General features: G+C 37.5%; 4 protein-coding genes across 14 annotated transcripts; 3 read left to right on the forward strand and 1 right to left on the reverse strand.

The window, feature by feature from the left end:
* The first annotated feature begins 515 nt into the window (after positions 1–515).
* LOC124404258 (rabphilin-3A) lies at positions 516–12,667 on the forward strand. Of its 10 annotated transcripts, none has more exons than XM_046878247.1 (10): positions 516–713; positions 3,793–4,297; positions 6,126–6,234; positions 8,017–8,421; positions 8,500–8,975; positions 9,054–9,232; positions 9,854–10,116; positions 10,184–10,330; positions 10,669–11,086; positions 11,985–12,667. In XM_046878247.1, exons 2-10 carry the CDS (start codon positions 4,218–4,220, stop codon positions 12,110–12,112), a joined length of 2,205 nt encoding a protein of 734 aa, XP_046734203.1. In that variant the 5' UTR covers positions 516–713; positions 3,793–4,217; the 3' UTR covers positions 12,113–12,667. The 10 variants fall into 10 exon arrangements, with proteins under 10 accessions (XP_046734203.1, XP_046734202.1, XP_046734199.1 ...); XM_046878243.1 differs by lacking the exon at positions 516–713 and adding an exon at positions 6,646–6,707 and having other exon boundaries at positions 4,121–4,297; XM_046878244.1 differs by lacking the exon at positions 516–713 and adding an exon at positions 6,646–6,707 and having other exon boundaries at positions 4,121–4,297; positions 9,863–10,116.
* A 2,629-nt stretch (positions 12,668–15,296) lies between these two features.
* Positions 15,297–18,340, reverse strand: LOC124404249 (translation initiation factor eIF-2B subunit epsilon). The gene is made up of 2 exons (XM_046878229.1): positions 17,528–18,340; positions 15,297–17,083 (listed from the first exon to the last, which is right to left on the reverse strand). The coding sequence occupies exons 1-2, from the start codon at positions 18,221–18,223 to the stop codon at positions 15,827–15,829; spliced, it is 1,953 nt and encodes a 650-aa protein (XP_046734185.1). The 5' UTR covers positions 18,224–18,340; the 3' UTR covers positions 15,297–15,826.
* A 733-nt stretch (positions 18,341–19,073) lies between these two features.
* LOC124416777 (actin-related protein 2/3 complex subunit 3) lies at positions 19,074–20,943 on the forward strand. Its single transcript, XM_046898105.1, has 4 exons — positions 19,074–19,228; positions 19,614–19,790; positions 19,859–20,054; positions 20,176–20,943. The coding sequence occupies exons 1-4, from the start codon at positions 19,223–19,225 to the stop codon at positions 20,328–20,330; spliced, it is 534 nt and encodes a 177-aa protein (XP_046754061.1). The 5' UTR covers positions 19,074–19,222; the 3' UTR covers positions 20,331–20,943.
* Positions 20,944–21,473: 530 nt separating this feature from the next.
* LOC124416778 (small nuclear ribonucleoprotein Sm D3) lies at positions 21,474–22,565 on the forward strand. 2 transcript variants are annotated; one of them, XM_046898108.1, is made up of 3 exons: positions 21,474–21,964; positions 22,198–22,312; positions 22,530–22,565. In XM_046898108.1, exons 1-2 carry the CDS (start codon positions 21,649–21,651, stop codon positions 22,308–22,310), a joined length of 429 nt encoding a protein of 142 aa, XP_046754064.1. In that variant the 5' UTR covers positions 21,474–21,648; the 3' UTR covers positions 22,311–22,312; positions 22,530–22,565. The 2 variants fall into 2 exon arrangements, with proteins under 2 accessions (XP_046754064.1, XP_046754062.1); XM_046898106.1 differs by having other exon boundaries at positions 22,198–22,565.
* The last annotated feature ends 452 nt before the right edge of the window (positions 22,566–23,017 follow it).

Consider the following 23,017-nt stretch of genomic DNA (forward strand, 5'->3'; position numbering starts at 1 on the left):
CATCTAAGCTATTGACCCTATGTTCAGTAGCCACAGCCCTGCGCTTCGACGGCTACAGCCCATAGACTATAGAGATAGACTGCGTGGTCTGTGCACCGAGCTGAAGCCGTAATTAAAAAGAGAGGGCAACAGCTGGAGCCGGACCTCTCACTCTAATCCGTGACTTGGAGAGGGAAACACACCCTCATACAAGCGTTTGCCTTATCGCTTTCCCCTCCTGGCGACTGCTCCCCACTTTTTTAACCGTGCAACAGAGAGGTCCGGATCCAGCTATGCCCTCTCTTTCGAATTACGGCTTCAGCCGATGCACAGACCGCGCAGTCTATCTCTATAAGTCTATGCTACAACCCCTCGAAGCGAGTACGCGCAAGCAACAGGCGAGCGTGGGAACATCTCGAAGCGTGAATCGACCATCCAATCCACTGAGCGGCTGATTGCGAACCGCTTTTTCCTCCCTCTAGCGACGGCCCTGAGCTCTGGAAGCAGCTCCTATCGGGTCAAGGCGTTAAAACCACCTGCCGCACGGCAGTGGCGAACTCCGCGTACGAGCAGACGCGTCTCGGCTTTCTCTCTCTGGGAGGGAGACTAGTCGCATTTGCGGGAGAATCTATACCGCAGAAGGAAGACCAAGAGAGAAAGAAATCGAATGAAAAAAGTCCCTCATTGCCAGTCGAAAGAAATAATTGTCGTTAAACCGTACGTCGAATGGTAACGTATGTTTAAACCGACCTTGTTAGTTATCTTAATTTCATGCGTTTGAACATGTTCGGAGCGCCCGGTTCTGCTATAAGATATAATAATACAAAGCTTTCAGTAGACTGTATCGGTGCACGGTGATTTAGCTATATGTATTGTAATTTTGAACGTAGGTGAAGCATTTTATTTTATTTATTTTTTTTTTTTTCTTCTAAATTTATACGACGCGGTCGATTCTCTGAACGCGTTCTATCACGCGCGAAAAGAACTCTGCAGCTAATCTGCCGGTATCTCGGCCCGAGTTTCAGATAATACATAATACAATGCATCGTTGATGGCTAATTCAACTACCCGCATGTCACTGCATTTTGCTCTAATTCATTGTCAGAAGATTGTAGTGGAATTTTATACCGCGAATGTTGCTTGGAATTAGTATGAGTTTCCGAGATCGCTCGACGGTTGTATTGTTGTACAGATTAATAATATCTGTTTCCAATTGCTCGATCACAGCGGCAATGAAGTTTTACGGATCATCAACTGTAACGGAAATAAATTGCATTAATATTAGACAACTCAGTTCGTACAGTACCTGCAGAATTTATATAGTCTCAAAAGGGAAACTTAGATTAACGTCCATTGGTAAAAATATTTTAAGAAGATTGTTCGAGGAACTTGAGAATGGCGGTTGGATATCGAGACGAATTTTCATATTTTGCATTCTTTATAATATGTCTCCGGTGAATTTTAGAAACGTTAGCAATTTCAGTTTTCTAATAATTACATAAGAATTTCTTTCAAATCTCGTTTAACAATTTTTCAAAAAATATTTGTAGACACCAACTTTTGCCGCTTAATTATACAAGACGTAATACAATTTTGGTACGCCTAAAATAACTTGAGCTTTTTGGGTACTGATGATTGTGCCTCAAGTTGTCCTGGAAAAAATTCTACTCACAATCAATTTGATTGTGAATGAACGTTAATAAATATTCGTACCGCGTAATTCGGATTCTGATTATCGATGCACGAATCCGTTTTACTCGACATAAATACAAAATCAGACCATTTGTTATTATGCAAAAAGCAAAACTTGTACGTATATCTTTCTAGAAATGTATGTTTTGGTTTAAATTCATTGAAGCTTGTGGTAATTAGAGCTTTAAGTGCAACAGATTTGCTCAGAAAAAGTAAATTTGGGGAAATTCCATATGACACGTGGCACAAATTTTCGTCCTTCCCAAAGATGTAATACTGCACATGTATTTCTATACGTAGGGACCGTGATTTACGACATTACATAGTCGTGATCGTCGCGTGGGGGTTATTCTGCTCCACGTATGACGTCGGAGTCTCGAGTTTGTTTTTGCACGTCTGACGAGACTCGTATATCCGTCACTTCCAAGCTTGCAGAATATTCCTTTTGCGGGGTGTTTCATTTCGATGAAAATCAAGAATGAATTGACCGGACAGTCTGAATCAAAAGTTGAGGATTTAGAAAAACTGGTCGAAAAATCTCCAGTTCATTTATTAGCACGAGTTATAGTAAACGCGAATGGAACAATATCTGTATTACAAAATTAAGATGAATCCGAGTAACTCCAAATAACACGGGTTAACATATCAACAACTCCAAAAAAGGTTTTTATACTTACAACGTTCAAAATGATAAGATTCATCTTAATATTTTCAGCTTATTTTGTTCGTCATAGACGAGCCTAGAGATGTTCTAATTTTAAAAAGTTTTCTCAAAATGTTGATGTCTGAGCTTGTGTCATTCGAATTTGCTAAGAATTATTTTTAATTCATAATAGGGATGTTGATTCATCCGTGTTCAACGTTATTGGCACAAATACGATTGTTGGAGATTTTTTCAATGGTTTATTTCTCTTTTGCTAACTTTTGATCCAGACGATCTCGTCGATTTATCCTTAAACTTGACGTACAGCAAGACGTTCAGAAGCAGGGGTATAAATAGCAAAATTAATTTACAACCTAACGGGGCTGAATGATGTCAGCCATGCCAGTCGTCGCCGTCAGGTTCTGATGCCCGTAATTTCCTCGACACGTCTTCTTGCCTATAATCAAATTCCCCCCAAATCTGGACACGTATAAACAATAAGCCCTTCGTACTCACGGTTTATACGTGAGGGAATTCGGACTGCGATTCGAAGAATCTTATTTTGTGCAACAAAGATTAAGATTTGTAGGGTGCATTGGATTATCAAATAGGTGGTGATTAGTTATTGAAAAAACGTGCTATTCCTAACAAGACCAATAATTTTTCAGTATAAAACGAACGAGAACAAAAGAAATTGCTGATAAAATAGCTGATATTCGTTTTTTTCCTTCATAGATTTCTACGACATGGCCGACAGCTTATACGTGCATACAATAATATCATTCTTTTGGAACAAGTGCTGTACAAAGAGTGAAATCAGATTTATGAGATTTTTGAGAGCGCATAATAGAGAACCGGGAATACTGTGTGACTAGAATTTCATTTCAAAAGATATTCGAGGTCCGACGAACGTTAAACCGCGCCATATAATCACAGTTGCCACTGAAATCTCCAATCTTGTGCTTACGTGCGTGAGTTCTCTCTTAATTAAATTTTCTAGGAGTTAACAGACTCCGTAGAATGTCGGGGTAACTGAAATTTCTAGCTTGGCAGGATACGTGTCGTTAAACTTCAGATAGTCAAAATGCACTGGAATGGTGCCAAGTATAAAAATAAACATCAGACCGAAGTTTGTAACGTTAATGCAACGATGCATCTTTGGAAAAGGTCGTTATGTTGCGACTTTAAGATTCACTTGGAATAAAGTAAACTCTTAATACAGCATCAACAAATTTAGATTTCAAGTATTTTTCTTTCAACATTTCGATACCCTAACGTTACTAACTTTAGCCTTGTAAATAAACTAGAGTTGCCGCAAATAATTGGGGTGTGGTGAATAAGAAATGTTCTCATATACTTTTGCGGCACGTGAGGGTAAATCACACAATTCGATGAACACTTGCGTAACCCGATGACGCAATTCAATTGCCTGATCCTCGACCTTGTTCGCCAGATGAATTACTGGCTGGAAGCATAAGTGACGGAATAATAAACCTACTCTTGCCGAGCGCCGCGCCGGGATGCTGGAGCGAATCCATTGAGACACCCCATCGTGAATGACGTAGCAGCCCGGAGAAAACTCTCCCTGGCCTCGAATTCACCGCAGGATCCAAGGGTCAGGGTCAGCAGCCCGGCTCCTCCGAGGGAAAATAGGTCACCCGGGCAAACCCCACCTACTTTTGGGGTCGGCACAGTTTCACCACTAACAACAACACACATCGACACGTCGTGATAGACGATGTGCGAATTAGCGAGATCATCTACCTGCAGATTTGGCCGATGCTTCCTGGCTGCGACAATAAGCTAGACTTTGCCAAGCCACGGAGTCCTTACGTTCAGAACGACCTCGTCCAGGGGACGCTTTTTTGAGACTTTAAACCCTCACCGAAAAACTTGATCGAAGATGGTTGATCTCGGGGATACTGGAACCAGGGGTGGCAGATGGGTTTGTCCAAACGACAGGCATCTCGCCCTAAGAGCAAAGTGAGTGGATCTATACTTAAATATATATACATATACTATAAAGTATGTCTTTCAATTAGTCCAGAAATGTTTTCTTTGGTTTAGAATACCGATGTTTTAAAACTTGTTCATTCACAATATATAACGAAGTATTGTTTTTTTTATTTTTTTTTTTTTTTTTTTTTTGACCGTGTAAAAGTCGTGGCATTTAGAAATGGAAAAAATACTTTTATCCAATTGCATTTCAATTTCGAATTGGAACTCAAATCCTGCGTGACGTTAAATAACGTGATAAAGCTTAAGCTTCAAGGGTAGGAATGGTGCTTAATCAAGTTAAATCACGCAGTGCTCACACAGGAAATTACAGAGTCGAATGCTCCAACCTTTTGGCGTAATTTCGTTCATTCCTGTACTATGATGGATGGTCGAGTTTGAGTTTCAACCGTCTTTTCAAACCCTTTATTTCTCGACATTTTTCTCTTTGACCTTGCGCCGGGAAAAGTCGATCGAAAGAGCAACGGTATAGCTATATAGGTGTAGTTATTTCTTTGCAGCACGTCAGCAGTGAGTAGACGTATAGATACAATGACCAGTTCTCCGCTGTGTTGAAAAGAAAGTTCACCCTATATTGTTAGATCGCGTAATAGCGAACATATTTCAGATATTACATTCCTCAAAGAAGCAGCCACACATATTTTCAAATTTTTAACAATCTTTTGAACAAGTTTTCACAAAAGAAATACCAACGATACCGTCATTACTAAAATTATCTAGTAAGTATATATAACGAAATAACATTGCTGCAGATTTTTCAAAATTTAAATACTTTGGGCCAATTCATCCTTAAACGTTTGCATCAGGAGGAGTTTCGCAATCACATCAAATAACACTTGTGAAATCTCTCGTCTTTTCGCTATATAATGTGCGTTATATACTGAACTCTCGTGCAAAAGACAGCAACGATCGATCGAGTCGTAATTAGTGTTGCGATGGTGACGAACCAATTGAGAGAACATACTATAGACTGCGACTTCTTCGTAAATGTCCATTGGGACATCTCTCGGTGGGGCTCATCCGCGATCCAGGAGTGTGAGATGCTTTATCAGCCCGCTTGATCCTTACGTATATAGGTGTATATATATATGCCTATTTACCTGTATATGTACACTTGATAAGAACGGCGCAGTTTCGTTTGGTAATCCAAAAATCCGGGCACCGTTGTCGAATGACAAAACTTTGAATTGATCGCTTAACACTTTTTACGTACCTTATAACCCAAGTAGAACACGATGTCTCACATTTGATGTAAACATGTTGTCAGAAAATAAAGTCAACTAATCGGAGAGTGATGAAGAGGGATTATTTGAAATGAATAGTTGACTGTATCATTATGTTAATCATGATATACGCACCAATGTTCGTTAGCTTGTCAATTTACAGTGAGTAGTGTACAAATCTACTGCAAATTGATTTAATTGTAAATCGTAAAAAAATAACCAAATAGAACTTTGAAATTTCGAGAATTAAGAGATTCTTTTTTTATTCTATTGTGTTCACAATTTTTCTATTGACGTTTTTGAAGTCATTAATCGACGCAGCTGACAAGCTTCAACACATCTCACGTGAATAATCACCATCTTGCCGAATTTCTGCCAACTCCAAGTGAACGTTTCCAACTTTTGACATTATGACGTCGACTTTAATTATCCAAATGACAGTCGATATTTCAACAAGTGTGCTGCCTGGGAGATTAAAGACTTTGATGCGAATTGCGAAATCAACTTTGAGTCAATAATAGATATCATTTTTTATTGCTTCTCCTTTACAACCATCCACTGTGCTCTTCCAGGTTGCGTACCGGATGGTCCGTGAAGACAGGGTCACTGGATTACAGAAGCGACTATCCTTCCGGGTCACAAGTTGCACTTACGGAGGAGGAACGCTGTACCATTATAGAGGTAATATATTTTCAAGATATTTTCCAACCCTCCTACCTTCAACTCGAATAGCAGTATGCAGTTTTAGCGTCGACAACTATTGAACTTGAACAGTCAACAGCAGTCAAAAGGTTCTTTCCAATGGTACATTTCCTAAGTGAAATACTGTACAATCAATTGTCTGGAGGTGTAACTTGGTTTTATTTGTAGTCCATTATCGAGCTGTGGGATCATTGTTACAGTTATCAAGGGTTTCGGTTTTTAAATTCGGAAATTAAATATATTGAATGAAGCACTTTCTCCAAGTGCGTTCCATCAGAATTTCAAACTGAATCTACGTGGATTATTTTTTTGCATCTGTCCAATCGAATTCATTCCATGAGCTGTACGTAGAAATGGAAAAATTTATCGGGCTAATTTTTAACATCCCAGATTCATTTGCAGATTTTGTCAGTAACACGTGTCACCAACAAAAGTCGATTAACCCCTCAACGGTGTGAGTATGGATTTTGCACTACCTGCAGTAATAGAACTGGATTAGTGGTTTAAAATGGCTATAGCTGATAGAGCCTATAGCAGGTATAACACGTAGAGCAGTAGGGTACTCTAGTTTGCAAGAGAATATATAATAGAATATGACTAGCTATTTGCTTTATTGTGTCAATAATTTGATCGACGCAGATGGTTGTTCTTTTGCGATTGAGAATACTATCCAACATCTGCCTTTCCGATAACGTTATCTACAAACGGAATAGACACCCCAAAGAGAAAGTTGTTGAGGGAGTGGAATCAACATTTACATTCTAACATTACGTGGCGGTAGGTATACCTACGTGCCTCAATACCCGTGTACACACCTTATAGATGCGGCATGACATACGGTTGGATCGACCACCGTGTACATACGCGAAGCAAGATCGATAGTCAAGAGCTTTCCATAAAGGTAGATGTTATCGTTCTGCACGCAACTCTCTACAATAGACCGCTATGATTATCGTTTCGACTGACGACTGAGTTGTCTCTGGAATGAATAGGTATTGTAGGTACCTAATCCAGTATTGATCAATGCTAATAAATGCATTTCAGTTGGTGCTTCCGCATTGAACGAAGTAGTGGCTTCTGGTAAATTCAAACAGACAAACGAACGAATCGTTTTCAGATTTCCGTTAGATCGTTGAGATCTTCTAAGATTCAAAGTATATCCTTCTCAGCAAAAACCAACTTTAGACACACAGTCTGCGATGTAAAAATTCTGAAATTATTAAGTCTCTAGACCTTACCATTTGGGAGAAACATGTCGATTGCAATCTTATCACTTTTTCGAATTGGACTCTTGTCTTCGAATTCTTAGCACTTCCTATCGTCGGAAAAAATATAATCTAATGTGTTTTTTGTGTGAAAAATCGGATCTTTCCATTTTTAGTTTGATTTCATGGATTGGCAAGAGCTCAACAACAAAAAAAATTATTTAAATATTTTTCTTCATTTATTTATCTTCTGCATTTACAGAGTTCGATAAAAACGGGATTTGATAATTAACTCGGTATAAAGTGTTTCCTAAGAATAATTAGAGGCTTTTCACATCGCAATATCTACACTACGATTTCCGCCAGATGCATATTTTCAACCGAAAAAATTAGCCCAGGATTCATGGGTTTTGGGCCATGTAAATCACGGTTGATTTAAAGTGTCTAGTAATTTGAATCATTATATAGTAAACTATGCGATACTTGTTTGCCGCGAGCTTCCATCCAGTGAAACTAGTTTTTCAGTGCAGTTATTGCATGGCGATTATATCCACAGGTTATTCGTAGAGCGGAAGCGCTGGATTTATCGGAACAGGAGCGAGTGGGAAGATTGGTCGACAGGCTGGAGAACATGAAACGTAATTGCGTGAGTGCCGGAAACTTGTCTGGAAGTGCAGACACGTCGCACAGTCGATATTCTTGCGCATTATGCGGTGAGAAATTTACTGTTCTTGGAGCTGGTCCGGCGATCTGCAAGGACTGCCGTAAGCACATTTGCCAGAAATGTGGTATCGAAGCAACGATGGTGTCGTGCGGGGCACAGATTGGTTTTTCTCAAAATTCCCAACGACCCAGGCTATTCCTCTGCCGAATCTGCTCGGAAACCAGAGAAATGTGGAAAAAAAGTGGCGCCTGGTTTTTCAAAGGACTTCCAAAATACGTTCTACCCGATAAAAAACTCGTACGTATATGATATACCCACTGCATGTTTAAATTCCGTCCAAGAAAAGCGCGACCAGATCTCTTCCGAATCTAACAGGAACGCGGCAGGCCAAGGCGCACTTCGAGAGCATCCTCGTGGGCTGTTGTCAACAACTTGAGGTCTCTGGAGTCTCTGGAGCCAGATTCATCCTCTGACGAAGACGCGGGTCGTCGCTTGGCGATGAGCCGTTCGCTTGGAACCCACGAGGCTTCATCGCCAACGCCGACTTTGGCTGAGGAGAAGAACAATCGATCCTCAACGCCGGTTTTCGCGCCAAGAAGCGACGCCTATAGCCGCCAGAATTCCGGAAACGCTGGGGATTACAGTAACGGCCTTAGATCGGCTTCTGCTACTGATGTCGGTCAGAGTCAATTTTCCTTCACTGCATCTGTGCAACCGCTTCCCTCACCACGAGCTTCAGGTCATGGAATACAGGGTCGGAACTCTGGACAAGGATTTCAGTCTCAGTTTATGAACGAGCATCGTCAGGCGTCCTCGGACCAACTTAACAGCAATCAGGTACACAGCTTCAGGTACGTAGGAATAGGATTGTCGAGAGTCATGCACTAATTTTGAGTTGTTGCCGCTTCGCGTGATCTACAACCTTACAGGAAAGACTCCATAGAGTCGAGCAGCAGCCAGGGACTTATGATGTTGGATCAAAATCAGAGTCACAGTCTACTCCATTATCACGAAATGGATCCGGAGATCCTGGTCGTGAACAACGAGGGTCCGATCAACAATCAGAACCATTACGAGGCGCTGCAACAAATAGTTCGGGGACTAGCTGGTGATTATCCATTCAGTACCACAATTATTCCACTATTTGAATGCGGAATTATATTATATTATCTTAATTATGTATTTCTCGTGAGATTTTCCCGATATTCTCACGTGACAAGAGAATGTCTATAATTTTTCACCCCAATGTATGCGCAACGATTCGATGGAATAACTGCAACCGGAAATTTGCAATGTCGAAATCCTTAGCGAGGAAATCATTCAGTGCCGTATATTAAATTGCAGGCGTGTGATGAAAGCAAAGCCCACTGGGTGTCTTAAACCTTCCATCACGCAAGCGGATTGTGATACAGCGTGAAGGAAACGTTAGATTAACTTGTTTCAATGTTCGAGGCACGTGTCAATCGATTGTGAGATGAGGATTCGGTTCCAGGGGTGAACAGACGAATTTGTACCGTTACGCTTCTTGAGCAACAAGTAGTTGTCTCCTCTTATCCCGTACGCTTCTCTCGTCTTTCTCCTCGTCCTGAATCGCCTTCATCCCTGTCAGTCAGTTGCGACAGTGATTCAATTATATGTAGATAAACTCGGTTATACGTGTACGAAAAATTCATCGCGTGGAGTTGAAACTCAAACACAGCAAAACTCTTCATCAAGTCTACGATTACAGCGTCAGCGGGGGACGGATATGGGACACTGGAAGTCTCACTGCTATACGACCCCGTGGCACAGTACCTCCAGTGCAGAGTGCAGCGTGCTCGAGGCCTCCGTCCCATGGACATCCACGGCCTGACAGATTCGTTTTGCAAGCTCAATATCCTCCCAATTGCGATCGGGAGCCCGTCCCAGCGACTCAGGACAAAAACTGTTCACAAGACCCGGGACCCGGAGTACAACGAGACAGTAACCTTCTACGGTATCACGGAGACAGACGTAAGTTTTACGGCACTTACTTTCATGTGTCTTTGAATATTGTCAGGAATTATAATACCTGTTTCAGATGAAAAATGGCAGAGCACTTCACATATTAGTACTTCAAGACGATCGAGCGGGCAAGGATTTCCTAGGAGAAGCCAAGCTGCCGCTCTGTCAGCTTCAACCGTATCGAACGATCCACTACAATGTTTATCTGGAGAATCATTGCCAGGTTCGTGATTTAAGATTACATTTTTATAACGAAGTTGTGTTCGTACACCTTATACACCCTGGCATGGCCCATACGGTTATGATGTTCAGTCATCATCAAATGTTTAACCATTTGCTCTTGTATGGCTGTCGCCTCAACCAGTATTATTCAAAATATATCCGCTTTTGCCATGTTTTATCTTTGCTGTGAGATTTCTTTGGCTCAACGTTCGTCCATTACGCACACAAGACCCTTCAGATCATCATGATTGTAACGTACCTACATAAGAGAATTGCTGAGTGACATTTTGTTGGGGGTATTTTTCACGTCTATGCGAAATGGTCATGTTTGAACTACAGGTGGATCACGAAGAGGAAGTTTGGGGCGAGGATCTGAGTCCAAGGGGTCAAATTCTGGTAACTCTGAGCTACAACACTCGCCGACGCGCTCTTTTGGTCAGCATTTTGCGCGCTGCCAATCTGCCGGCAATGGACAGCAACGGGTTCTCTGACCCCTTCGTGAAGCTGTACCTGATAAAGCGGCCGGAAGACAACTCGCAGCAAACGAGCGGGTCCTTCTCCAACGTCCACGAGAACAAAAAGAAGGAATCTCGGAAACCAACTTCTGCAATTTACACCACAGGAATCAAATGGAAGACCCTAAACCCAGAGTGGAACGAAGAGTTCGTTTTCGAGACACGGCTCACGGACCTCACCAGTCAGATGTTGTGTCTCTCCGTTTGGGACAAGGACCTCGGAAAGAGCAACGATTACCTGGGTAATTAAAGAATATCGTACACTACATGGATTGATTTTTCATTACTTTATTTGTATTGAAATCCGTACATTTTTTTTTTATTATTCTATCTTCCAATTGAGATCATTACACCAGTAAGTTCAGTAATAGATAAAATCTAACACATGGGAAAAAATCTGTTAGATTTACATGCGTCGCGGTAATTATTTGGATAGAATTTTTTTTGCAGTAAAAATTACTTAGATTGCGATATTTGACAATTATTATCGATAACAGTAATATTTTTTTAAATAAGCGCGAAATCTCTATAGATTTTACGAATTTATTGATAAAATTTGGAGACAGCATTCATAAAACGTGTAGCTTTCAGAAAATGTATAATTTGAGGAAAAAAACCGCTTCTTTCGACTCGTCATGTGGTTTTTTTTCACTCGAAAAGTAAGTTTTCTGAAAAGTTTTCATATAGTTCAAACCAGGCTATTAAATATTAACCAGATTATTGATATTTACTGGTAAATCCACCAGCGACCCAGGGCTATAAATGGGTATGAAACTTTGATCATACTAGTAAAACGGTTCTTCTTCAGATCTTGTATTTACCTCTTCAGTCTTCACACAGTAATGCACAGTGCCAGCTTGTTTTGAGACGTCCAACTCTTCACCGTATGTGGCGCCCTTAGAATTACTATAGAATCACCAATTTTACGAATTTCACCAAAATATTTTGTACAAATATTTGTCAGACCATATGCTGTAAAAAATGAGAAAAAAACATAAGTTTTATGAAGGTTCTAGATTAGGATATCCCTTTAAATAACCAAAAAGTACCACTTACTTGCCACTTTCGACACCATATGGCCTTAAACAGGTCCAAACAAATTACTGCTTGCACAAATTTTCACTATTTTTTACTTTAAAGGAGGTCTCATGCTGAGCTGCAGCAGCAAAGGAGAACGTCTGAGACATTGGATAGACGCAATCAAATTCCCGGACCATCGTCATCAAGCGTGGCACAGTCTGCAAGAGGATCCCATCCCAACAGAATGAGTAGTCATTATAAAACGTGAGCTAGTGAATTGTTACGACATGCACTATAACACCACAAGCGTCAGGTTGTCGCGACAACATGTCACAATATAATATTGTAAGACTCGTGAGTATGAATATTCCGTGCCAAAGTGGTCTGTTTACCCTGCAAGCGACGTAAAGCAAAGTTTCTCCAATGCAAAATGAGGATTTAATTAAAATCATTTAAAATCTCTGTTGGTAAGTAAATAAACTGGCGATGGGCATTTTGTATAAAAAAATAAAGTATAATTAATAAATAGGTATAAATGTTTGCCGAAAACGTATAAACCGTGATGCGCGTGTAATAAGTGATAGAAGTCAAAATATAATTGAATTTTTTTTTTCAATTTTTTGTGTCACGTCAATGTAGCTAGGGATTGCCAATTTCTGATTTATAAAAAGTTGAATGATGATGAAGTTTAGTGCAATATTAATCTTTACTATGAGATATTCTAATCGAATAAAAAGTCATTAAATAGTTCGCTAGATTGTAGTGTGAATTTTTTGAATCATAAAAGATGAATTTGAAGGCAAAGAAAAGGGCCTCATAATTGAATAAATGATCAAGGACATGAGTCACAGGCAGACCGGTTCGGATTGTCTGAATTATGTCGTTTGATACAGTTATATAGTTAAAAATTATTGACATTAAAGTCTTCTTCCAGCCATTTTAACAATGACAAATTTTATTACACATAAATCGTTTTGTCTAGACTGTTTGAGATATAAAATAAATAATGTTGAAAGAAAAATGTATACTAATATATACAATTATATATATATATATATATGTATACATATGTATATATTTATAATATATACATTAGAGTGGCCGTTGTTTGAGCTTTGGCAAAATTTTTTCGGTCTGACCTTGAAAATATAATCAAGTTGCGCAGAAAAAACATGTGCATGAGGTCAGAAGGCGTTCGAATAATTTTAACATGTGTGCCATCGAGCGATTGAAATTTTGAATAGAAAATGCATATATTTTTTCAATACCAATACTTAAATATTTATTAGACACAATATCAATAGTAAAAATTTGAAACTTGGTAATTACATAAATAATTTTTAATAAAAATTGATAAATAAGTTTCTACTACAAACATTACAAAGATAATAAAGATGAGTATTTACAATTTTTCAAATTCTTTTCATCGCAGCTAAAAAATCCTGCAAAAATTGCACGAAAAACAGGAAACTTATTACCTCAAAAAATCATTTCTAATTCCCATGATAGAAAAGTGATATTTTCAGTTTTTTTCATGACCAAATTAAAAATCCCCTGACATTTCCAAATTTTTCAAATTTTCTAGGTGTGTGGCCACCCTGCTATCATTCCGATAATTAATGATTTGGCTAATCGATGTTCAGAAAATTAACATCCACACTGTATAACTTGCTGAGTTTCAATTTTTTATGCGTTTTAGTGATCAGTTTCATTTCCAATCTTCGAGAATTTTTTTTTAAGATTTCTATATTTTTTCAGATAACCAAGAAATAGTGGTTACGACCAGTTACGACCTTGTTTTGATCTTTATTTTCAATTCATTCTTATCATAATGGAAAAAGGTTGTATCTGCTGAACATACATAAAACCTTCTACCTTTATATTGTCAAACGCTTGATTTTAATTGAATTATACGTTTTGATAATTTTCAGAGCGAATGGTGAAAAGAAAAAAGTTATATATACGCCTTTTCGCCACTAAAATTGCATATATTTTCTTATTTTTTATTTATTTTTTTATAATTTTGCGATTATATTTTCACGGGCAAAACAAAAATTATTTTCCAAAAAGCGAAATAATGGTCACCCTAATATGCATACATACATATAATAATAAAGTTATGAGCGGTGTTTTTCTTCGTAAAAAATGTACAATGAGACGAGCGTCCAGTGATAAACGAATCATATAAAAATTAAATATAGCTGAATCGCTTAGTTAATTCGCTAATAACAATAAATAGGTTAGAGAATTACGCAGTATGCTACGATTATATGGGTATATAATATTGATGATATAACGCGTCATTTCATCACAGACAATCACGTATTATACCTATTATTATATCTATATTATAAAACATAAATCAACCAGCAACAGCTCAGATCACGCTTTATCACGACTATAATAGACGATAAATACGACAATTATTAAAGTTAAACTAAGCTCTGTATTTAAAATTCGAATATATGGTCAAGAAATAAAGTAATTTATTTTAAAAAGTAGGACTGTAGTAATTTCGCCATGTATACAAACCACGCTTGTACAAGTTGCAAATACTTCATGCCCAGTAAACGATTGCAGATTAAACAGTATCGCATCAGATTCATTTTTAATGTCTGCAAATTCGAAATTCCAAAAAAATTTATTTCGTGATGTGAAAATCAATCCAAACTAATCCGCGATAATATTCCGAAACTTTCTTCACGGATTTGAACTGGATTTAAAAAAGAAGAAATCAAATAGAAAAAGATGAAAACGCTAATGTTTGGCATGTATTAAATTTTATACAAAGCAAATTTAAATTTGTACCAAAGAATCGAATGGAAAGAACATTTTGTTACGAGTTTGATCAAATTGAAATTACTTTACAATTCAAATATTAGAAAATGGGAAGCAATGAATTAGTAGACACACATTCGAAAGAATAGAACGGTTAATTTTGATTAATTTGCGAAATGGAATAAGTTTTTTTGAAAATTGTGGATAAGCAAACATCAAAATGAATCTGTTTCAATACGATTTAATTTTTTTTTTGTGATGACTGGGCGGTTTCTTATAAATAGATATATGGAAAAATAAAACTCAAGAATAATTCTAAGCCCACAAATTGAACTTCAGCACTGAAAAAGAATAAATTTTATTGAATCATTTTATTTACATGTCTGATACAATAGTTTAAATACACTTTTACGCAAATGTATTTTTTTTTTTTTTTTTTTTGTATAATTTGTATTACGCTTCACGTAATACAGGAAGAGTCAAACATCGTTTTGTTGTTAGATGATGTTTGTACAGGTAAAATGTATAAAATATATTTTCGTCAATGCGTACACTAAAGTTGTGACACATAAGGATGAATCTGTTATACCGTATGAAACAAGTTACAGAAAAAGACAAAAAGTGTTTAAACATCATGAATAATATTTTTTTTTACCAGTGATAGTGAACACGAATGAAACACATCTCTACCAATTGTGTAACAGCATGAATCTGAGCAGATTTCTATAGCTCAATATTCAATAATAACAATTGAAGAGAAAGTTGTTATCGCTGGAGTGGAAAAGACTAAATTTTTATAAGACAAGCACAACAGATGCTCCTCAACAATTTTACATGCACGTTGTAACTATACTACAATGTTGGATTTTTTTAATATTGTTTTAGAGAATTTGAAGAGGTCTAGTTAGGGAGCGGAATAAGTCCACGAAACATTAGAAATGGATCAAACACATTAGAATTCAATCGCTTGTAATGCGTGAAAAATTGGCTTCTGCTATTCGAATTTGTTTGGTTTCATTTCTATTACACGGTAAGGATGAGGTTTCATTCGAGTTCACCATCATAGAAGCAACTCATATTATTGAAAAGTTTTTAAACAGTTTTTATCTCTTCTCCTCACTTTTGATTCAGGTGGATCAGCTGATTCATCCTTATTGTGATTTCCTTTGACAAATTTTAGATTACTAATCTTCGTTAGAGTCTTCTTCAGCTTCGCGTAACCATGTAATAAATGGTTGAACGGCTTTTTTCATTTGAGTTTTCACCTTTCCCTGCGTATCGTCGTCATTATCCTCATCTTCGAGCTCGTACCACTCAAGAATTTTTTCCTCAGTCAATATATCACGATCATACAAATGTTTGAACACAAACAGAGTTGCAAGTAGTGCCGCATGTGATGTAGCAGCAGTGTCCTGAATAGCTCGCAAACAATCTGTCTGAGCATTGTCTGATTTAACATAGTTCAATATAACCGTGTAAAAATACTCGAGCATCAGTTTCAATGTTTTCTGATAGCTATCTGGAAGAATTTCTGAACCAGAATTGCAGAGATACTCCATCGGTAAAATTAATATGGCTTTAACTACGTTGTAAGAAACTTCGCGAATACCAACATTGTAAGCGTATCTCGATGAATTTATTTCTAATATCAAATTCTCGCATTTGACTTTGTCCTGATATCCTCGCAACAAACTCTCCATCACTTCTGTCAAAAACATGTGCGTATCATCAACGACTTGCATCTCAGCAATCGATTCTTCGTCGCTGCTACTGCAGTCTTCAAGATCGTCAGAATCAACATCCGACTCGTTTGTAGATACATTTTTGAAATAGGGTAATTCTTGATCAGTATCAGGATGAGCTTTGCTCATTGAGACGTGAGTGATACAATCATTTGAATCAATTTGCATGAGGGAATCCACGTGGACACTTTTCGGTTTGAGATTGAATTTTGGGCCTAAAATACAACCGTCTATCTCAACCGAATACCCCAACTTACAGTCGGAGAATAAAACTGAATTCTTAATAACGCAATCATCCTCAATTGTCACGTTACCCAGTAAATACGAATTTTCAATTCTCACATTACTTCCCAAGTTACAGTCTTTCCCAATCACAGAACCTGTGATGGATGTGTTTTCCCCAACGTTACAGTTTGGACATATCACACAATCCCGTTCCAATGTACAGCCCTTCCCAAGAATTGAGCTGTTGTGTTTATACGTACATCTGCGTAGGTACAGAAAATACATACAACTTGGCATCATTTCAATGGTTAAAGGATATCCGCGTTTTTGAAGTATTTCTCTGATTAGAGTATTGTAATCCTTCCAAGATGTGACGGGTAGCGCGTATTCTTCTGGGCTTAATTTTTGCCAATAAATTCGAGAGTCGAGAATTTCCTCGTTGATTAAGACACCTCGGATAAAGTCATCCATGGTCTGAAAATGATGTCGAAGACATTGGGTTGGTAGTAAATTTATTCGAATATTCAGATTGCTGTTTAATAACTTCGATGCAATTTAATAGACTACGATTAAGTGTTATTGAAAATCATCGAACAGGATTTAAAAATATTATTGAAATTAGAGAGATCGTTATTTCTAAACTTCAGGATGTTTGAAATTCAGTAAACCATAGTAAAACAATGCGTGATTAAAATTTAGGAACTTGATTCCTTCAAAGTCATTTTACAATTGCAAATTGATGACTTTTTCTTCAATGTTCCGTAACATTGACATTGCTAACTTCAACGTTGTTCCAAAACATTAAACAAACCGTCAAGTGTATTGTGTTCCTAAACCCATTCTATAATATCCTATCAGAAGCTTTCGTATCGCATAAAACTTTTTGGCCAAAGTTATGTGAGTCTGACAAGAACTTACCTGAAAATCAAAATTGTCAGAAAACAAAGGAAGCACCGACGCTGAGCAAAGGTAAATGTGAGTTTCCAGTAAACCGCTCTGTATTTGGACGCAATCGTGATCCAAAAACCGCTTTAATTCCATTGTGACTTTTCTGTCTTTATCTGAGAGTTTATGGTGAAACAAAATTTGGTTGTTCAAATTATCAGCGGCAATCAGGGAAGTTTTGTTTTCTTGGGTCGAAGAATTGTTAGATCCTAAATCACGGAAAACCAGCGTCATGGCAGCGCCTTTGTCTTGTTGTGATTTATTTCGATGCCAGTCGAAAAGCCTCTTCAGATTGGCATTCGTGAAAGCGTCGCCTCTAATCAAGATGAAGTCGCCGCGAATGATACCTTTGCTGTCAATGTCTCGGAGAGCATCGCCCAGTGAACGGCAACCATCAGAGACGATTAAATGTACGTTGATCAGACCTTGGTAATTCTGACTTTGTACGTACGATTTCAACGATTCAACGTGGCTACTGCAGTACAAAAATAATTCCTGTATATCGTGTCTCACCAAAGTTTCCGTCAGGTATTCCAAAAGTGGAATATGAAAAACCGGCGTTAACACACTTGGGTAATGCGTCTGCATGGGATGTAAATTCGTCGAGAAGTCATCTGCTAGAACAATAGCCTGTCGGACTTCTTCCTTTTTCAACTCCGTCGAAGCCATTTTATTAGATATTTTACAATCGGCGATTAACCGACAAGTATCTTTTCAACGACTGTTAGCCCCGAATCGCCTTTAATTCATCCACAACTGTCAGCGTCGAATCCGTTTTTAAGCTATACTGCTAAGTCTTCTTTTTGGTTATTTCTCAACTGATATGTGCCGAATGTGTGAGGAGCCCTAAAGATGGCGCCTATTGTACCAGGGACTTATTTTACGGTGTTTAAGTGAAAATTATTGTATTATTGGATTATATTAAAACGTACCATTAATGATGCATAGAATATTTTAAATGTCATTATCGTAATCGTATATCGGACGCAATGCTCAATTTATATTCTATTTTATGATCTTCTCTTGTGTCGGTCACCCATATGGCGCGAAATCATGGGTATGTAAACATTTTTTTGAAATCAAAGTAGATCCAGTTTCAATTATTCAGTTGTTTATCATTATGAATGTTAAAATTACAATAAATAAATGTATATCATAGATTATCTATAGTCGCTTGTTTCTCTTCATACATAAATGTGTAAGTATTGATATCTCGGTGTCATCGGTCAGTGTTATCAGGAAGAAGAATCCATCCATCCAATCCACCCCCGAACTATATTTATTATGAACATTGTCAACGTACAAAAAAATATACCGAAACTATGTTATAAAAGTTCGTATAAACCAACAATATTATTACAAGAAAGTAGATAGGCAATTTTTCATGTATCCCAACGTAAGTTTGCTTCTTTCTTTCATGGTGATTTGGTGAAGCTGTCAAATGGAAAGCGAAGCATGCTATTGGCTAGAGGCGTTCTGCGTGTGTGTGGCCTTACGGTTTCACACGTATTACGGCAATCTTAACTCGATACTACTGCATACACCTATGTAGCGATATCTGGTCAGACCCCACCAGATCCTAGTTGCGTGTAATAATTTCTCGATTCTTTCGGCGTTTAATTTCGTGTTTAAGAAGATAATCAAACTACGAAAAAGTGTCCGGTAAACATGCCTGTAAGTCTTGCTTTTTTAATGTACTCAAATTAGTATTACAAGACTTATTTTTGTCTTGAAATTGTCGATTTCGTTTGCCGTATTCCGGAGCTGTCAAATGGGTGTATCCCTTTGATATCATGAATCATAATATGAGAGCGCTCTGAATTGAACAGTGCCGATGATTTTGATCCAATTTTCTTACTAACAATATATGTTGATAGTCAAAGTCCCTGTAGATTTATCCATAAAGTACATCAACGACTATAATTTGACCTAACCTAACTTAACTGTCAACATGCCATTAGCGTGTCAATAAATTCTTGCATGTTTTTTTTGCTTTTCTACTACCGATAGATTTTCTCACTTTCGCAATCTCATACAAATTTTTTTCATGAAATTTCAGGCATATCATTCAAGTTTTCTAGAAAACGACCAAACGGTTGGCAACATGGCATTGCTACCGTTCAAAACCCAGTTTCGAGGACCAGCACCGCCCTTCAGTAACAAAGAATTAGACATAATAGACGAAGCTTTATATTTCTTTAAAGCAAACGTTTTCTTTCGAACTTATGAAATTAAGGTAATTTCGTAAATTATACATTGTATATTTGCATTACAACCATTTCTTTTCCTTTGAATATTCTACAGAGCGAAGCTGACCGAGTTTTAATTTACATCACTTTGTACATCACTGAGTGCTTGAAGAAATTACAGAAATGTGCAAACAAAAATCAGGCAACAAATGAAATGTACACTTTGGCTATTTCCAAATTCGATATTCCAGGAGAAGCCGGTTTCCCATTAAACTCTGTTTATGCTAAGCCAAATACTGCGTCTGATGCTGGTAAGACCATTGAATATCAAAATCAAACATATTTTCCTCATTATTTCACAAATTGCAACCATTATTTCAAGTGTAACACAAATATGAATTATTTTCTAAATATTCTATTGGTCTTTTTCAGATTTAATGAGGCAATATTTACAACAGTTGCGCCAGGAAACTGGCATTAGAGTCGTAGAAAAGGTTTATGGAGAAGATGGAAAGCCCAGCAAATGGTGGCTGTGTTTTGCCAAGAAGAAGTTTATGGACAAGTCATTATCTGGACCTGGACAATAAATTGTAAATCATCTTCTCTTACTCAATTCAATCCAATCCCTGTAAGATGGGTTTATTTTATGGCTCGTGTCTTTTTCCGAAGAGTGGGCTACATGTTAATTATTAATTGTTTTTCATACTTCTATTAACACCAATCAATAATTTTTAGAGTTTCCTTGTAATGTTGAGTTCAATATGTTTAATTTATTCAGAAAAAAAAATGTCCGGCTGATAAGTGTGGTCAATTTTAAACTACTAAATGTTGCCTGTTAAAAATTAGATAGGATTCCATTGGAAAAATACTGCATGTAGGTAATTACAAATCGTGCAAAACACGTTGCAATTATAATGTTTAATTTATCAATGATAAAATAAAAATATCGGGCCGAGAATTCTAGTAGATTTTAAAGTAGAAATGTCTCTTGTTGAAAATTAGATAGGATTTTGTTGAAAAAGTGTTATACGTAGATAATTACAAATCATGCAGAAAAAAATTGTATGCACGCATTTAGATGAACCAACGGCAACCGTAACAATTTGCGAAACGTATAATTGTTTCTACGCGTATTCATCCCACGTGATATAATTATCAATAAAAACTTTATTTTATATTGCGGATGTAAAAATCGGATTTCGAAAATTGCTGTCGCTTCATTTCCCGAAATTTGTCCGAAATCATTTCCAGCTGATATGCTCCTATCAATCTCTATTATAGCATAAATGTTGTACACAATACATTTATATCTTCAGATAATTAATTATCTTCAAATTATCTTCATTTTAAATTAATTATCTTCAAAAATTAATTGAAATCACTAAAGGTAAGGCTACTAGATCTGAACAAGTGCAATGTGGAGCAAATCTATGACTGTCCCGCCTAATCCGTCCGTGGGTAAATGCTGTGATTGATACATTATTTCGTCTTTGGCAATTTTGGCATAGCGGAACTCGTGCTTCCAAAAAGCTGTGATGTTATTGGCTGCTGGCTCTGCGTTGCCGCGTCGTGCTCTGTGAGAATAAGCCTTCAATACGGCTGTGTGCGGTACACAATAGCGAAAAAAACGAGGTCTGTTTGAGCAACGGAGTTTCACTTCTTTGAAATCCTTTGTACCCAATGGTTTGGATGCCACTTCGCCACTTCGGACAACTTCGGGAGAATAAGTGGCCAAAATTCGAACTGAGCGGCCATTTTCGTAAACGAAACGAAAGTGACTGGCGTCCGTTGATAAACGTTGATGCAACGACATAGAATTCGTACGGGTACAAATCTGTTTGAATCGCCAGTTTTTTCGTGGGATAGTGAGATTTCAGTGTTGATTGTCGGAACAAAAGTGTCAAAATGTCGATCGGAGTGCCAATTAAAGTACTTCACGAAGCCGAAGGTCACACTATAACCTGCGAAACGAACACCGGCGAGGTTTACCGCGGGAAGTTAATAGAAGCCGAAGACAACATGAACTGTCAAATGCAAAACCTGACCGTCACTTATCGCGATGGACGTGTAGCCCAGCTAGAAAACGTTTACATTAGGGGCTCAAAAATAAGGTTCCTTATACTACCGGATATGTTGAAAAATGCCCCGATGTTTAAACGACCCGGTGGCAAAGGCGCCGGCACCGCGGGCAGAGGAAAGTCTGCAATACTACGGGCACAAGGTTTGTTTTTTCGCAAAATAAAATTAGATCTAGAATCTTTCACTTTTTTTTATTAAAATCGAAGTTCTGAAACATGTTTTGGGCTACAGAAAATTTAATTTCAGCATTACCCAATGCAATCAACCTGATTCAAACTCATAATTCAGAGATTGAATTGTCTAATAATTTTTGCACTTTCATGTATTAATATTCTTTTTTCAACGCAAATTATCACTGAATATATCCATTTTTAGCACGGGGTAGGGGACGGGGTCAAAACCAGAGAGGCAGAGGCACGGGTTCAGCGCCTTGGCTGAATCAGCAAAACCAGCCAGGAGGTTCACAACCGGGAAGAGGAAGAGGATAAATGTTATAAGGATCATTTTTGTTTATCATAATATCTAGTGCACTAAAGTTTATTTAGGTTCATACTTTTATAAGGGATGTAAAAAATAATTCCATGTAAACGTAAATTGAAACCAAACATGCCTGTGACAATGTGTGTAGGCAATGACCCACTAATGATAATAACAATGTAAATTAATAAGTATTCAAAAATTTAATTTTATTGTGTTTACTTCCTTAGGGCTTTGAACAAGAAAACAAACCTGATGGAGAATACGACTGTCCTAATATATTGTGTTTTTCATTCATATTCCATTGTAAATCTCATCTAATTGTAAGTTTCAACCAGAGACATCCAGGAATACATGAGCAAATGACAGCCTTATTATGTATTATCTCCCGCATATTATATGTCAAGACCTGAATGAAAAGTTAAGATCAGAGGAAAGACTGTTGAAAGAATCTTCAACAATGTTATTTACGACACTGATTGTCAACACAAATGAATGTCTACTACGTACCAAAAATGCATTTGCGAAGTTCGAATAACACAAGCCATGATATCAACAATTTCAGGAAAGCTTTGATAATGGCAATGTTCGAAATCATTGAATTCTAATATATTTCATTAAACTTTTATGTTTCTGAACTTATTTTATTTGCAATAGAGATAGAAAAAAATCGTCTGAAAAGGTTTCAAAAATATCTGGAGTGCATATAAGTATTTTT

Source organism: Diprion similis, chromosome 3, assembly GCF_021155765.1.
Source record: "Diprion similis isolate iyDipSimi1 chromosome 3, iyDipSimi1.1, whole genome shotgun sequence".
NCBI lineage: Eukaryota > Metazoa > Arthropoda > Insecta > Hymenoptera > Diprionidae > Diprion > Diprion similis.